Raw genomic sequence first — 16,556 nt, forward strand, 5'->3', positions numbered from 1 at the left:
CTGTTTATACCCCCTCTTTGAAATACATAGATATATATGCACAAACAGCGTTCGAGCCAGGGGGCGTAAAAATCACACACATACTCATTTACAATCATACGAATATGTCCATAAAATTAATAAATCCTGGAAAACAAACAAAATGTTATCTACAAATCTATGTAGTGGTCGTTACTCATTACATCTTTACAAAGATTAGAGTAAGTTCAACATCCTGGACTATAAAAGATGAAAATCCGAACTTCGATTTTATTTTGCTCAAGTAACTTTGCGGTGATAAAAACATCTCAAAATTGGACCTGAAAATGAGCAATTGGTTTTGTTCCCTCGTTTTCTTCTGTTTTGCTATTGCAGCACTGGACGCACTCAAATCTCAGTCTGAGAATAATTGGGATTTGGTGAGGGACAATGTTCACCGGAGAATAAAAGGTATGATATCGGGATGACGCACCCGGACCTAACGGCAAGTCAATATCAGTACAGGGCACGTCCAGCTGCAAGTCTTATACCAGTACTGATTCAGAGCTATGATCATGTCACTTTTTACAATTTTGCACCTACACACACACACACACGAACTCTCAAATTTTTATACAGCAATCAATCACATTTTCACCCCATTATTATTAATTAAATTTATTCTTAAATAATTAGCTCTACTACTTATTTCAACTGAAAAAAGAAGATTTAAAGTGTGAAGAATTACCCTACTCAATGAATAATCAATTTTAAACGTAGGAAATCGTCGGTATGTTCGGTTCGAGTTAGACAAAAGCGAAGAACGGCCTTAAGTTTTTCTTCAGTAGCGCCTGCGTGTTTGTTTTCAAACGTAGGAAAACATCGGGATGTTCTGTTTCAAACTACAAAAAATTGCAAGAAAACGACTAATCAACTCGTATTTACTCGATTATATCAAAACTCCGAGGATGTGAATTAATGAACTGAATCCAATCACTGTTCACCAAGTCTGTTATATTTTTAAAATTAAAATCCATTTTCGTTCAACTAGTTCTATCAACGAACTAAAGAAGGAGTTTCAATCAATTTGCTCATTTGTTCAACAAATTTTCCCCAAGAATTGCGTTTGACGTTTTTCGAATAGAAGGCTACCAGAATTTTCGACTTCAAATCAAACATACCAACAATTTCCTAAGTTTTAAATTGAACACACAAACCAACTATTTTTACGATTTTCAGTTGAACATACAGAAGCTTTCTTACGTTTCAAAAAGTTTCTTACGTTTGAAAATGTCCTGTGTGAAAAACTATGAAAACGATACAAGCAAACATTTGGAAACGTTCCCCATGTTTTGACCAACCATGAAAAGCAAATCTTACTGAATTATTTTGTCGCATTTGTTTGGTCTTCTGGATGAGGGTAAAGTAGATTAACAGAGGATTTAGTTTACTTTTTAATTTTAATTGCAAACATTTGGAAACTTTCCCTATGTTTTGAGCAACCATAAAAAGAAATTCTTACTGAATTATTTTGTCGCATTTGTTTGGTCTTCTGGATGAGGGTAAAGTAGATTAACAGAGGATTTTGTTTACTTTTTCAATTTTAATTGCAAACATTTGGAAACTTTCCCCATGTTTTGAGCAACCATAAAAAACAATTCTTACTGAATTATTTGGTTGCATTTGTTTTGTCTTCTAGAAAATAGATTAACAGAGGATTTAACTTACTTTTTTAACTTTAATCCACGCTTATGAGAAATAAAGTGATATCTTAAAAAAAACAAAAAAAAGGAAAACGATGGATGCAAAGTAAAACCTAAATGCCAGACGAATCGCGTGTTGAAATATGGTAGAAATAATGTTGCAGTTTTTTTTTATCGTGCTAGGATTACTGACTTCAATGGCAAAAAAGCGGAATAAAATGGGAAATGGCAAACTTGAAAAGAAGTTGTCAAAAATCCATTTGTCCACTCTCTTCCCCTATTGTAAACAGCTCAAGGGGGGGACTCAATGTTACTAGGTTGTATGCTTGTCAAAAAAAACGCTAAAACTGAAAGTTTTTTTTAAATAAGGGAAAATTTTTTGTTTCCGCTAAGTTTTTTTATTGTGGAATAAGTGGGTTTTAGAATTGTACGTCTGTAGAATTCAAACGCAATAAATTTGTGCAAAAAAGTGAAATTATTTGTATGATTATATAATTGCTCATTTTGAGGATGCTAAACCAAAACAATTTAAAGTGAGTTTTAGATTATGCCTAAGTTTGATTCTAAATTTTGGTTTATTTGTCTTTTTGTGGTCCGAAAAAAATGTGTCCTAGGTCAAAAAATTTCGCAATTTTTCAGTGTTTGCTTTGAGCAGTAAAGTAATGGTTGATGAATTTGGTTGTTTAAAAAGTTGTTTTGAGACATCAAATTCATGACAATTCTAATTCACTTAGAGTGTTTTGTTTGTCTGTACATTTAAAAATCACTTTGGCCCTGCTGATTTTAATTCACCAAAACAAGGGATCGCTGGCCTTAATTCTTTTTTTAAAATTGTTCCCAGTTCAATTTTTTCTTCAGAAAAACTCAATTAACCTCGGCCGAGATTCAAAGAGGCTTAAAGTGGCGTCTGTAAAAATAAAATTCTGCTAGAAATAGAGAGTTTGTTACAGCATATTGGTTGACCGCAGACAAAACGCTTCATATTTTAATTGTCTGTAACTTAATTTACTGCTAATTAAAGTGTGGTTTTTGACTTAGCTTAGTTACAAATTTTACTAATTATGGAAAAAGAGTAATGAGTCAGTTTGATGAACTACAGAGATTTTCTGATTTTTTAGCATTGAGGTCTTCCGAGTGTTTTTGTCTGCAAAGTTGCATTTTACAGCTAGATAATGATTGTAAGTTGGATGGTTTCTCTTCCTTTTTGTCGGAGAAAATCTATTCTATATTAGTTTAAAAGGTTGTCAAAGATTAACCAAACGGAGTCGTGTAACTATTTTCTGTTAATGCGAAAAAAGAACGATATTTCTTTGAGACTTCGAAATTTCACGCTTTTTACTCACCCAAGATCTATTCACAATTATTGAGTACAGATTATGCTCAATGATATGAAATAACATGTTTTACGATGCCTTTTGTTGCAATTGCGGGAGGAATCTCACAAAACACTACTTATGAAAAGAAAAAGATAAGCACAAAACTTTGAATCAGTTCTGGCTGACTGGTTTTTATTACAAAAGCATTCAACGTTCGTGAGCCCAATTTTAAAGAAAACATTTATTCTGGGGAGCATTTTCTTAGACGCTCAATTGAACCTTATTTGGTTTTTTGAATTATGATTCATAGTTTTGATCCAAAAGTTTTTCTAGCATCTTGCAAAAGCATGTTAATATTATTTGTCTAGTTGCCGTAATCAATTAAACAGTAATTAAGAAAACTTAACTGTTATAGAAAAAAAACAGCATGCTCAGTCGAAAATTGATTAGATGCAAAGCGAGCTGATGGCAGACAAAATGACGATCTATTCTGTTCCACCCCTCAGGGGGTGTATAATTTTTGCCCAGTGGGCGTACAATTTTTCCCCACGTGCTGTTTTCTTAAATAGTAGCGTTCTGTATAACAAGTCGTAAATTTTAACTGCGGGCATTATAGCACTCAGGGTGAATAGATAGCCAACGGTACGTTGTGTCCAAAACATAACAGTCGAGTACTTTTTTAACGATCAACATAAACGCACGAGGTGTTTACGGTCGAGCCAAAGTCTACACTGAAGACAAACCAGTTATGCCACACATACGAAATACATTCTGCCCCACAGACAACCCCAATAACTGCGTCATGGGCGTGCTAAAATCTGCACTATGCATTTTTTCAAACATTTTTTCCACCATAAGCCTCCACCACACAAACCGGAGGTACACAAAAAATAGGGTACAATATATTCTATTTGAGTGTCTAAGCTGTTTAATATTATTTCATAAGCACTATTTTCTGTCCGACACCAGAAATGAAATAGTTAGAGAATTTTTCTCTCAGCCCAATAAAAACCAAGACACTTATATATGGCCGTATGGTCGAGAAAATGATTATTTTTCTGGAATTAGTGACCATGAATCATCTTTTATTTTTTTTCTATGGATGTTCAATGGTTTGTTTTAGACAAGGATCCGGTTAGTCATTCTGAAACCGTTGGATCATATGGATCAGCACCAAATTGTTCAGGTTAGTTAGAATTTTGCAAAGAATTTAACGAATCATTCATCAGAAAACGACAACTTGCTGCATAGAAAAATACTCTCCACTTTCTCAAGCTGAAGTACTTAAAGCTCTGTCCTATTATCTGGTCATAAGTCTAGATTTGAATCGAGCCTTAGAGTGACTCTCGCCAAAAAATTCAAAGTGAATTCCAATGTAACAGAGAACAGAAAAATTGGACACGTTTTCAAGAACCAAATAAACACCTGTTACTACAACGCACACCTTCTAATCCATGTAGGAGTCTCAAGTTTTTGGAAAAGATCATGTATTATTTTTGCAAATTTTATTGTATCTTTTGAAAATTGTGAGAAGTCTCCTAACAACTGTCCCAGAGACAGATGTATACTTTTCAGCAGCACCATTTTGGTGCAAACACCTGCTTTACTTGCATTCAAATTTAAAAAAAAAATGTTAAGGACTCTGTCATGCATATTGTTAGAAAAAAAAAGACAAGAAGTGGTACAAATATTGTATCTTTAAAATATAGACGTACACTTCCTCAAACTTTTAACGATTTTTGGAAACGATATCATATGCGAGAGCATTTCACAACGGATTTTAATTGCGTTTCTATTTCTGCCGTTTCATCATTTAATACCATACAAGAGAAATGAGAATTTTTCCCGTTTTAGATATGAAAGAAAAAATTTTACGGATATGATGATTAAAGCAATTAAAAGATAAAAACAAGCCATTTTGCTAAGTAGAACCCTTATACCTGAAGATTTCAATATGTACATAGCAGTGGAATGCAATGACTTTTAGCGTTCCATCTACCAACCATTCCAAACAAAAGTGCTCTATCCAATGTAAAAAATCATTAAAATTCGGTATTTAAATGTTTCTCATAAAAAAAATGAGAGCGCAATACAGCTGCAAATTTTGAATAACTGGAGCACTGTCAAACGCCTTAGCAAACCAAAAAGTATAGGCTATTCTACAAATATCAAATTTGATACATTAATTAGAACCTCGACCCACAGACCAACAAAATTTCCTGAAAATACCATTGAAAGCAACCAGTTATCATAAACTATTTGAAGTTATGCTAAATGTATTGTAAACTTCGCTAAAATTTGAGACATGAAACAAACAAGGACATATCAAAATTATACACAAACATTGGCAACGTTTATGCGTAAAATAAAAAGCAACTATTTAAGAACTCATAATACATATTTTATACATAATACATATAGTTATTATAAATATAGACACATAATATCAAATTAATACAAATTGCGTAAACGTGGCTGTTAAAAGTTAAAGTCAACAAGTTTCAGTAGAATCCTTATACCTACAGATTTTAATATATACATAGCAGTGGATTCCAATGGCTGTCAGCGTTCCATATACAGATCATTCCAAACAAAAACGGCTCTATCGAATGTAAAAAAAATCATTCAAATTTGATATTTAAATTTTCTTACAAAAAAAAATTGAGTGCACAAAACAGCTAGAAAATTGATTAACTGAAGCAGTGTCAAACGCCTTAGCAAACCAAAAAGTATAGGCTATTCTACAAATATCAAATTTGAGACAAAAATTGGAGCCTCGGCCCACAGACCATTTCAAAAACGAAAATATCTTGAAACTACCAATGAAAACAACCAGTTATCATAAACTATTTCAAGTTATGCTAAATGTATTGTAAACTTCGCTAAAATTTGAGACATGAAACAAACAAGGACATATCAAAATTTTGCACAAACATTGGCAACTCTTATGCGTAAAATAAAAAGCAACTATTTACAAACTTATAATACATAGACTTATACATAATACATATAGTTATTATATATAGACACATAATATCAAATTAATGCACATTTTATAAAGTTGGCTGTTCAAATTTAAAATTAAAAGGTTTCAAAACAGCAGATGAACGTACTAACGGCATTTTTATGTATTGAGTGAAATGAAATTGCAAACATTAGCGGCAAATTTCTGTATTTTTGCGCAAATTAAAACCAAATTATGTTAAGTTTAGAATTGTGAGATTTGTACATAAAAATTCGTAAATATCATGGAAATCTCAGAAGAATAGTAGCAATTCACTGATCATTTTTAAAATTTTCGTATAAAAGAAAAAAAGGAAAAAAAAGCAAAAATTTTAGATAAAATATTTAAAACCATAACCGACTAACGTTGGACGAATCACCCTCTAACGGCGAGTGGTTGGCTTCGGTAGTAGCAAGTTGGTGCTTAGGAATGCTAGCATTAGGGGTGGGGTACACAGTGTTTGTGTGTGAGGGGGGGCAAGGGTAAGCGTTGGGGGGGGGGGTGTGTCAAGCTATTGGGGGTAGGGTTGCGAAGGCTAGATGAGAGGGGGTTCAAATCAATAGGGGGAGTAGGGTGGACAAGGGGAGTGTTGGGGGTAATAGGAGGGGGGGGGGGGTGATGGTAGTAGGATGTGGGGGACTGACGGGGTCCAACTTTTAAGGCTAAGAACCGCCCTTCACACCATGAAATTGTCTCCTCAAAACAGTTTTGGTGAATCGCACTCTTAGAATATGGTAGGGCTTAGGGGTCTAAAAGAACTTAACGCCCTCCGAGCGCTACCTGCTTATTCCGTTTTTGAGGATGATATGTCAAATGGGTCAGACAATAAATCTGTCAAGGGAAAAATTACATAAAAACGACCACAAGACAAATATTAATAAAAACAAAAGAGCAATTAAAAACACAAGTCCCGTTGCTGTCAAATCTGAGTATCAAGAAAACCAATTAGGTCTCTACCCGGGTTGCCCACTACAAACCTTTCTTGGCAACCATATCAAAGCCATATATGGAGATTATGGCAACTTGGCGACCACATAGCTGACTATGAAAAGTAAACATTGCTCGAAAGACTCCTCAAACAATCATGCAGTCTACTCTGTGTAAACAAACTCATCAAGACACTTGAAAAAAAAAGTTCATGGTATCTTTGAAACCATACCCAAGACCATACATAATCAAGGTGCCGTATAAGACACTAAAAGTTAAAGGGAAAAAAACAAAAACGGAAAACAATTAAAATAACAACTTGTGAATGCATGAAGACTTCAAAAAAAGCAAATTCAGCTAGTTCAATTTTTTGTTTTTTCCCAACCATATCCAAGACCATAAAGATTTATGGTCTGGCTCATGATTGTCAAGAAATCCATGACTTATGGAAACTCTCATAAGAAACCATACAAGAACCATGCCAATATACTGTACCTGAATGTTGAATGAACCATGCAGTCATATTAGAACCATGTAGGAACCATATATGTATCATGTAAGAATCATGTATGGGCCATGTGAGAAACATATAAGAGCCATATATGGACCAGGTAAGAATCATATATGGTACTAATAATCTATAAGTCGTGTAAGGTGCTGAAAGCTGAGACCGCTGTATAAGCTTAGCATAGGTGTTGAAAGAATGAACAAATGTGTATACCGGATTCTTGGACACCATATAAGAATCATATATGGAAACCAATCTTGGCACACATGGCAAGATTGTATAAGAAATATTTGTATGGCCTGTATGGAACCATACATGGTTCTTGGATATGGTTCCCAAGATATGTCAACCCGGGTTTTAGTTTTGAGGTGGAGAAAAAGTTTTCACATTTGTTTGTTTTTCAGGTATCGGGCCCTACATAACAGGTTGGTATAAAGACCCCTGCCCATGCCACTGTGGCAGTGGAAAAACAACATCCAGAAGATACTGTGTGTGGTATGAAGAGGATGACAAAATTGACGGGGGGTGTGTCGAGAAGAGGACCAACGATGAGAAAGCCAAGCATCCTTGTACCGGTGCTCTGACAGCTCAACGAGATTGCTTCCACGGGCCTTGCTGTTAGTATCAGCTTCTCTGTCTGGACCCTTGGGCCCCTGATGCGTTTTACATTACGTGGCCAATGTCCGAAAGATCGAGTATGCATAATCAATTTTGCCGGGCTTTTTCACAACACTTGTTTTAGAGTTGTAAGCGATACCCTGGTTTAGGTGCGCGACGCTAGACCGCTCTGATCAGACCATTTGGGTCGCACACTGGTGTACACGTATGGATACGAGTGATATTAGGCTAATTTAGTTCAAACTGAACGCTTATGGGACCCCGAAAATATCGGAAAATATCAAAGAGCACAAACGGAAAATAACAAAGATCCGGTTAGGTCTTTAGGTCTTTTGGGTCTTTAGGTTCCTTAGTTGGATTACCAGAAAGCAAAACATACGCGGTCGCCAATCAAGCAGAAAAAATTTTTACACTTTTTGATTACAAAAACGGATTGGTTTTATTGCTAATATTTGTTATTCAAATTTTTTCATTAATTTAAGTTCCAACTTTCAGTTTTATTTGGGGGTTAGCAACTTTATGCTGGCCTGGCTTTTTTCGATGAGTGAATTTTAAACCGATCAATATCTTTTGTGGAGAGATAAAAAAGTGGTATCATTAAAACGTTCTTGAAATACTAAAGCCATCCTTAAAAGATTTATTCAATTTTTTTAAATTCTTGAGTAAAAAATGAGTCTATGATTCAAAAAATTTCACATATCGGAACTTTCACGCACTGTATACGCTTAGTTACATAAGTTGTCATACGTCAGATTTATTATTGATTTATGTGATCAATTGTCTGAAATAGCGATGAAGACGTTATATAAAATGCAGGCTTTTTATATAAATAAAAATAAAAATGCAAGAACAAAAATGTTGAACAATTTAAATTAAAAAAAGCAAATCTTTTTCATTTAGTAAACTTTTTCATTTCTTTGCTTCACTGAACCCTTAATCTATCTGAGAATTTTGATTCCTTCTTGACCGTGCTTCATCAGTAAATCAGACCAAATTCAAAATCACAAAATAAGGAACAGTTCGCTAACTGGATTTTAATTCCCCGTAGCTGAAAAAGTGAGTAACATTATTCAGAAGTCAAGGGTGATGTATAACGGAAATAGTGACGGGAAGGTTATGCATAAAAAAACGGATGAAAGGCGCCAGAAACAACATGACGAAACCCTGAATCAAACCACATCTGAGTTTCAACGCAAATAAATCACTGATTTCGCTAATTAAGTTCACAATTTGGGAACCAAGAAAGAACAACACAAAAAACCCATCAATTTATGAAAAAACTTGATAATCGGAATCTGTTAACGGTATTCTAAGCAAAACACTAAGCAAACCCTAAAATAACAAAAAAACGCCCTTTTCTTATTACAATTGACTCCATCAATTTTTCAACTATATCCAGTTGTAGCTCCAGTTGTAACCTAAATTACATGACTTTTAATAAATGCTTTCTAAAAAACGCAACAAACTAAAATAAATAGGCCTAAATAGGCTAAATAGGCTGTAAATTTGATATTTTGTGTTACACAAAGGTTGCTCAATTTAAAATAGTTTTAGAAAAATAAATTTTCCCACAAACACTGAAAATTTTATACCTATTTCTCGTAGGATCGATAGCTTAAAATAAGATGCAGAAAACTTAAAGAAGTTTTCCTAAAATTGTTCTGATAAGCACTAATTCCAAAAAATGGCCCTAATGATAAGCGATGATAAAGGACAATGATTTCGTGAATAGGCATCCTCTGATAACAACGTATGTTTTGACGTTCAAATCTTGAACTCGAAAGCAAGACTATATAAGAAAAACTTGGTGTACAAAAACCAATAGTCTGAAACAGTGACTAAAGTCAGCCAGAAGGAAAGCGTACAGGAAAAAAAGACAAACGGGATCCGGAAAAGACTTCCAGCAATTCCTGATTCCAACTGTATCTGAGTATCAACGAGAATAAACGTTTAAATCGTTAAAGTAGCCACTAATATTTCTAAAAGAATAGCAAAAAGGCGAAAAACAGCAAAAATTAGCAACCGTTTATGTTTTGAGAAATCCCGTCAAGTGCTTCCAGCAGCAAAGAGTTCATTCCGCATTAATTGCAAAACTTTTGATCTTTAATCACAAATTAAGAAATAAATAGTCACAACTATCAAAAAGGTCCGATCGCAAAAAAAACGCCACGAAACAGACTCAAGAGAGTAACAAAGAGCAAGATTCAAATATGTGTTAGCAGTATGCATAGCAAGTCTCTAAAACTGCGATTTCCGATTAATTGCTTTCCAGACACTATAAGAGACCGTTTTGGTCAGTGACTCTTAGGAGCATTTAAAAACATGATTCATTCAACGTCAGAAAAACTAAGTGACAAAAAGCAGTAAGGATTTTGAAAAAAACTGCTGATTGCGTTAAAATGAAGCCCAATAAAAATTCAACTATCACCCCTTAACAATGAAAAACAAAATTTTATAGATAAAAAGGTGTTTTGAGAGAGGATTTCAAAAAACAAACGCATCAAGGAAAGAACATAGGCCAAACTTAGATAAAAAAAGTCAAAAATGCTGCAAAACTTAATCGTTGTTCTTATAAAAAATTTTCGATATTGTACTTTTAATTATTAAATCAAAACACGCTAAAAAAAACAAGCTACAGTTTCTGAATTTTTGTAGGTGCAAAGGTTTGAAAGAATTTCCAGAATAATTTCTAAAATGTGTCAAAGGTCAAACTGACCAAAAATAAGAGAACGCTTCAACTCAATGTCAGACAAATGCGTAAAAGGGAGCACAACTTAATCAACGTAAAATTAAACTTCGATAAAAGCAAAAGAACCGTTTTGTACAAAAATAAACTAACAAGTTATATTAAGTTAGTGGGTAAGAAAAGAAAGAAAATGGTTTGAAAGTTCCGCACGTGAACTAACGATTTTTTCACACCTATTAAAAATTTATTGCAGATTTTTTCGAATGCTTGCCCTCTCTGTCTCCTCTCGCCTTGTCTTCTGTCTCTTTGCCCGGTTAAAGCATGAAAACTTCATTGTCTCATTGTCTTTTCTTTTTACTGTTGTTTTGCAGACTTTCCTATACACGTTTTCAAGTGCGGTTTTTAATTTTATATCTTGCTATACTAGCATATTACCAATTGCAAAAAGAAAATCACCATAACTTCTTTTTTTACAGTGAACAAGATGCTCGTTTTAACTCCTCTTTGGTTATTCAGGGCAGCTACAATTTTGAAAAAGATCGTTGATCACTTCCACTAGCCCTCAAGCCAGCTTATAAAATTTAGATAAAATTAACGTTAACTTAACAAAATGTGATTTTGATGAACTCCATTGAGTTTTACAATCACAAAATTGTCATGTGATTTCAATTTTGTCACATACTTGCTCTTTCTAATGTTTAACACAATTGCAAATTTAACCATAATTGAACTAACCTGAAAACATGTCTCGATTTCGCTTTACTGCAATACTCCGATAAAATTCATCAAATTTGCATTGAGTTATCTGGTAAGTGAACGTTGAGTTTTATATAAATTTTGTATACAGGAGACAGGACTAGTGTACGGGATGAATGATTGAAAAATCGTTTGCAGAAAATGTTTTTGATGTGGAGTAATAATGCCTCAAAGCTTTATTTTTTCTTTGTGAAAATAGGGGTGCTAATTTATTTTTTGCCGTTCAGTTTATTTAGGATTGTTTTTTTTACTTTGAATTGTACTTTTACTAATCTTCTGGAGACCAAAAACTAAAATTTTACAACTAAACCAAAAAGACCACTTTTTGAGAACAGTTTGCCTCAAAAGCACAATTATATCGACAAAATTACTTTGACACTTGGATGAGATTCATCATTTTACATTGGGATTCTCGGTAAATGATAGTTGTGTTTTATTTGAATTTCATAGTTCGGCGAGAGAACTAGTGTAGGGGATCAACGGAGCAAAAATTGTATTGAAAATGAGATTTTAAGTTAGTGTAACTTGGCCTCAAAAATCGAACTTTTACTTGGTGAAAGTAGGGGGTGCTAACTTACTTTTGCCGTTCAGTAAACTAGGAGATTAGAAAGACATTCTTAAGATTCCCGGACTATGGCTCTCTCGAAAAGTTTTTTTTAAAACTGATTAATAAACTTCGAGTTCAATTGAAGTGTTCAATCTTTGTCAGCAATTTAGAAATGGAAACCTGTTGCGCTATTCGTAAATATGAGTGACGTCACTGTTGTCAACATTTGAAGTGGACAATAGTGATGTAATATGGTCATTCATATTCGCGAATCGCACAATCCATTTTCATAACTAAATTTCCGTTAATAAACTAAGTAACTAAAAGTTAATAAGTTTATCAACTTTTTTCGAGGTGATAAATACTGATACAAAGGGAGTAAATGTGACAATTTATTGTCAGTTATGTCCACGAAAGGTCTCAAATTCCTGCCATTTTGCGGCGTAGTTCAAACCCCTCGAAGTCTGCTTACAGTGGGGCAATCTTTTAAAATAGATTTAAATTATAAGTTCACCGCTTCAAAGCTTAATATACAAGATTTAAGCGACAATTTGTTTTTTTACCCAATTTTCCCAATTTCGTACTTCATTTTGTAATGCAAGCTCGAATAAAGGTCAAGATAAAAAAAATCACACCATTAAAGAACCTCAAATTGTGATACATTTGTTTGTAAAACTGGGTCTGAGATTCTTTGTGGCATGAAAAACAATTAACCGCAAATTAATTTAAAAAGAGGTAAAATGAGATATAGGAGAGGAATTCGAAACTATAGCTAATATCCTCAGTCTAACTGGCTGGAGAAAGGATTATTACAAAAAATTCACACCACTAATGAGCTTAAAAGGTAAACAATTTGATGATTGATGTTGGCAGTGATCAACACGGTGATACAACAAACTGCGGACATTCAGGATGCGAACACGAACTCTGACTTCTATTACACTGCTATTACGAAAGGAGGAGACGTCTGTGATGTTGGGGTGTTGGATCTTCCTAACTACGATGACAGAGAAAGGCGAAAGTATGTAGTACCAATTATAATATTGTTTGGGGGGTCTAAGCAGGTGTAATTACTGTGAAAATGGACCAATACTGGATTCGAACCATCATCTCTTACATGCAAGCCTAGTGCGATAACAATTACACCAACTGGTCTTAAGTTCTCGAACTTGGGAATCTCTCATAAACCATTCTCATGTTCTTTCTTGTTCCTCAACGCTTCATTTCTCTAGTCAAGTATACGTTGAACAAGTAGAGCTTCTTGTCAAGCTTATCTTATGCACAATTTACAATAGGTTGTTCTATCTCAACTTTCTAACAAATATCTATTCAAAAATTTTTGAGAAAGTTGAGAAAGGCAAGCATGCTCAAACAATTTTTCTCGTCAACAAAAAACATAGCAGAAAAACCTTGAGCAACAATTCAAAGAATTTTTTACTGAGTAATCAAATAACTAGACCTAGAAACGTCTATGAACTGGTTTGCAAAACTATTTAGAAGAAACCTGATAAAAAACACTAGAAAAAATCAACAGGTCAAACTACCACAGGTGAACAAAACATCACTATCGGGAAAGCAATTCTTTTGCGCCGCTTCTTGCTTCGGTGTGACAGAAACCACCTCCAATATATCTTTAAAACTAATAAAAAATATGAACAGATCTGAAAATGGGTGTCCCGATCTGACAAATTACTCAAAATATACCCAATATTTTGTTCTAACGTTGCAACTACCAGAACGATTATTTAGCATAATATCTAGTTAGTGCATTTGGCCAACATGGGATTGTGAAAAATTGTGAAAAAATCACGTCATACACATGACTAAATTGAATAGATATATCAACGAATGAACAAAGAAACAAGACCAAGCCAAAAAAATTTAGGCTCAGTTATCGCCTAATTTTTTTGGCTTGGTTACAGCTATTAATAACATACCACCTGATTGTCAGAGGTCAGCCTTAGAAGTTTGCTTCATTTTTTGATTCTGAATAAAAATTTTTGAGTAACAATTTAGAGTCAGACTGTATTCAGGCGGGTGCGATATGCTTATGAGTTTCCATCGCGGTGCCAGTTGTTAATAGGTTCTCGGTTATTGGTTAGAAAAATTAATAGTTTTGTTGATACTCAATTTGTCGTTTTCGTAAAAAAACCGCTTAATTTTAGCAAATAAACTCTTAAGGAAAAGTTCCAACACGGAAATAAACCCCCTTTTGATAGTTTGAGAGCTGCATATTTTAAAATTCGGGCTTGGTTCCATGAGGGCTTAATTATTTAGGTGTTTATTTCCTATAAAAAATAAGGTGTTTTTTCAGTGTTACGGCGGGGGTTTCTTTCCTTGATCCATCAGTTTTAGTTAGGAGTGCACTCGAAGCATGGTCTGATCAGATTTCACTACGGTCAAGACACCTATAACTGAGTAATCTCTAGGGTAATGATAATTACTTGTTCTAGTATCGACGTTTATCCTTTATCCATGCCATGCGATGTTTGCATGAAGAGCCCAACTGAAGTGTTCGACAAGATCAACGTCACTATTGTCGATGGCAGTGACGGATGGATGGCTACCTGGGTAAACTTTTCTCATTTTAACAATTTTCAACTGGATCTATTCTGTCCAATTACCCCCCCCCCCCCCCCCCCCACACACACACACACACAAAACCCACACAAACACGCACAAACAAATACATACACACACAAACACGCACAGCTTAGTTACCATATGAAGTTGATTGAGCATTAATTAACCCAAATGTTTATTGGCAAAAATAACGACATGGCTCCTCTTTTGTGACGTCATTGTCGTTTTGTAGCAGATTTAAAGCCTGAGTTTTCAATTTGGAACATGCATCAGTCTTTGACGATAAAAGTAAGTTTGGTAACAAAACTTCTCGAGAGAACTAATCCTCACGTTTTCGAACTGCAAAGTATTAAATTTCCCCTTTTTTATTTAAACATAATTTTTGTATAAAAAAAACACATTTTTAGAAGAAATTGTCCAAATATTAGAAGTTAAAGAAATTCAAACAAAAAATTCTAACAATTGCCACGGCCCATTATTAAACGCTACATCATTATTACAAAGTTCAATCAAACCAATCTGTCATTGGGCTAAGAGAAGCCTAATAATGTTAGGGAGGCGAAGGGGACGGGGACAGCAATTAAATTAATTCTTTATTCTTCTTGTCTTTGTTAAGATTGTGGTTGAAGTGAACAATATCAAGCAGACCTACTACAACAACCGGTGGGTTGATAGCTACGATGGAAAGAATTATGGACCACAGGAGACATTCGACCACTACTACAAATAAAAACAATCAATAAGAATCAGCCTTGAAAACAATAGTAAACTCAAATTTAAAGTCAAGTAAAAAACTAAGTTGAACTGCATGCTGCATTCATTCATAATTATATTCAAGGTAGCGATCTGAACCCCCTCCAGCGCGCAAAGTTCCGTGTTGTTTTCTTAAAATATGTGAACAAATTTAACTGCTAATGGTTCGCATTGCATGATAATTTGTCCATCAATTACAAGTAAAATATATGCAAAGTTGAAAGTTGAATGAATAGACAGAAAAGACACCTTTCCTCTGCACTCTAAATTTTAATAATGAACCAGCCTTTGATGTTAATTGTGCCGGTTAATAACCGGAGAGATCAGTTTACAGGATAATTGAATTGCATAATAATAATAATAAACTTTTAAAATAGTTGTTCAAATAGACTATTAAGATGGACTCTAACAGGGCTCTTTGTACATGCTGAAATAATAGCAAAAGATTTTTGCTTATTTCTTCGCGTAGATTAGACTTACCCACCCCGTTTGAGGTGCACTATTCAAGCCAGCTCTGATTAGACCAACTTGGGTCGGACGCAGCCCGTGTTGAGAATTTCGCCGGATTCAAACCTAAGAAATCGTCAGATTTCGTCGGTTTTACTTCGCCAAAACCGATCAAAGCTCTTACGTTTTTTCGTAGTTTTGATTGGTTTTCTTCGGTATTTAAACGTAAGAATCGTCGGTTTCAAAAACTGAGAAGCGTCGGTTTTCGTCGATTACAAATATGCTTCTTACAAGCAAAACCGACAAAAACCGAGGCTTAGTACGTCGTTTTTGTCGGTATTTCTCATGGCGGGGGGGGGGGGGGGGGGGAATAAAGCGCGACCCGGAGACAGACTGGCAGCAAGTTTATGGTCAAAAACTTCAGGGCAGAATTAAAACTCTGCGCGGTCTGATCAGCGCAAAACCTATCGTCCAGAAAGTTTGAGAGAATACGTACAAGTGTTCACTGCTTCCTAAATGATTAAATATATTAGTCTTAGTACTCCCAGTGCGTTATCCTGTTAGGTCTGGCTCACCCAGTGTGCGCCCCAACTTGGTCCGGCAACTCCAATGCAACACCCAAGAAAAGTTTAATTAGTTGGTAAAAATTCAACACAGAAACTTTTGTCTGAAGATATTTCAAGAAATAAGCTGGCAAAGCAATTTCAATTTTTTTTAGTGTGAACAGCATCCTTGGCTAAAAAAGTCTTG

The 16,556-nt window shown here is 34.6% G+C and overlaps 1 protein-coding gene across 1 annotated transcript; it reads left to right on the plus strand.

Annotated features, from left to right (window-relative positions):
* Nucleotides 1-210: 210 nt before the first annotated feature.
* LOC142345617 (uncharacterized) lies at nt 211-15,469 on the plus strand. Its single transcript, XM_075397758.1, has 6 exons — nt 211-429; nt 4,101-4,163; nt 7,821-8,033; nt 12,897-13,044; nt 14,477-14,594; nt 15,223-15,469. The coding sequence occupies exons 1-6, from the start codon at nt 306-308 to the stop codon at nt 15,334-15,336; spliced, it is 780 nt and encodes a 259-aa protein (XP_075253873.1). The 5' UTR covers nt 211-305; the 3' UTR covers nt 15,337-15,469.
* Nucleotides 15,470-16,556: the final 1,087 nt, after the last annotated feature.

This window comes from Convolutriloba macropyga, chromosome 9, assembly GCF_964194025.1.
Source record: "Convolutriloba macropyga chromosome 9, txConMacr16.3, whole genome shotgun sequence".
In the NCBI taxonomy this organism is placed as follows: domain Eukaryota; kingdom Metazoa; phylum Xenacoelomorpha; order Acoela; family Convolutidae; genus Convolutriloba; species Convolutriloba macropyga.

What these genes read in the sequence shown, in the direction of transcription:
- LOC142345617 (XM_075397758.1), top strand. Translation starts at nt 306, where the DNA reads ATGAGCAATTGGTTTTGTTCCCTCGTTTTCTTCTGTTTTGCTATTGCA. An exon ending in TTGCTTCCACGGGCCTTGCT is followed by an intron (nt 8,034 to 12,896) that starts GTTAGTATCAGC and finishes TGATGTTGGCAG; the next exon opens with TGATCAACACGGTGATACAA. An exon ending in ACGGATGGATGGCTACCTGG is followed by an intron (nt 14,595 to 15,222) that starts GTAAACTTTTCT and finishes GTCTTTGTTAAG; the next exon opens with ATTGTGGTTGAAGTGAACAA.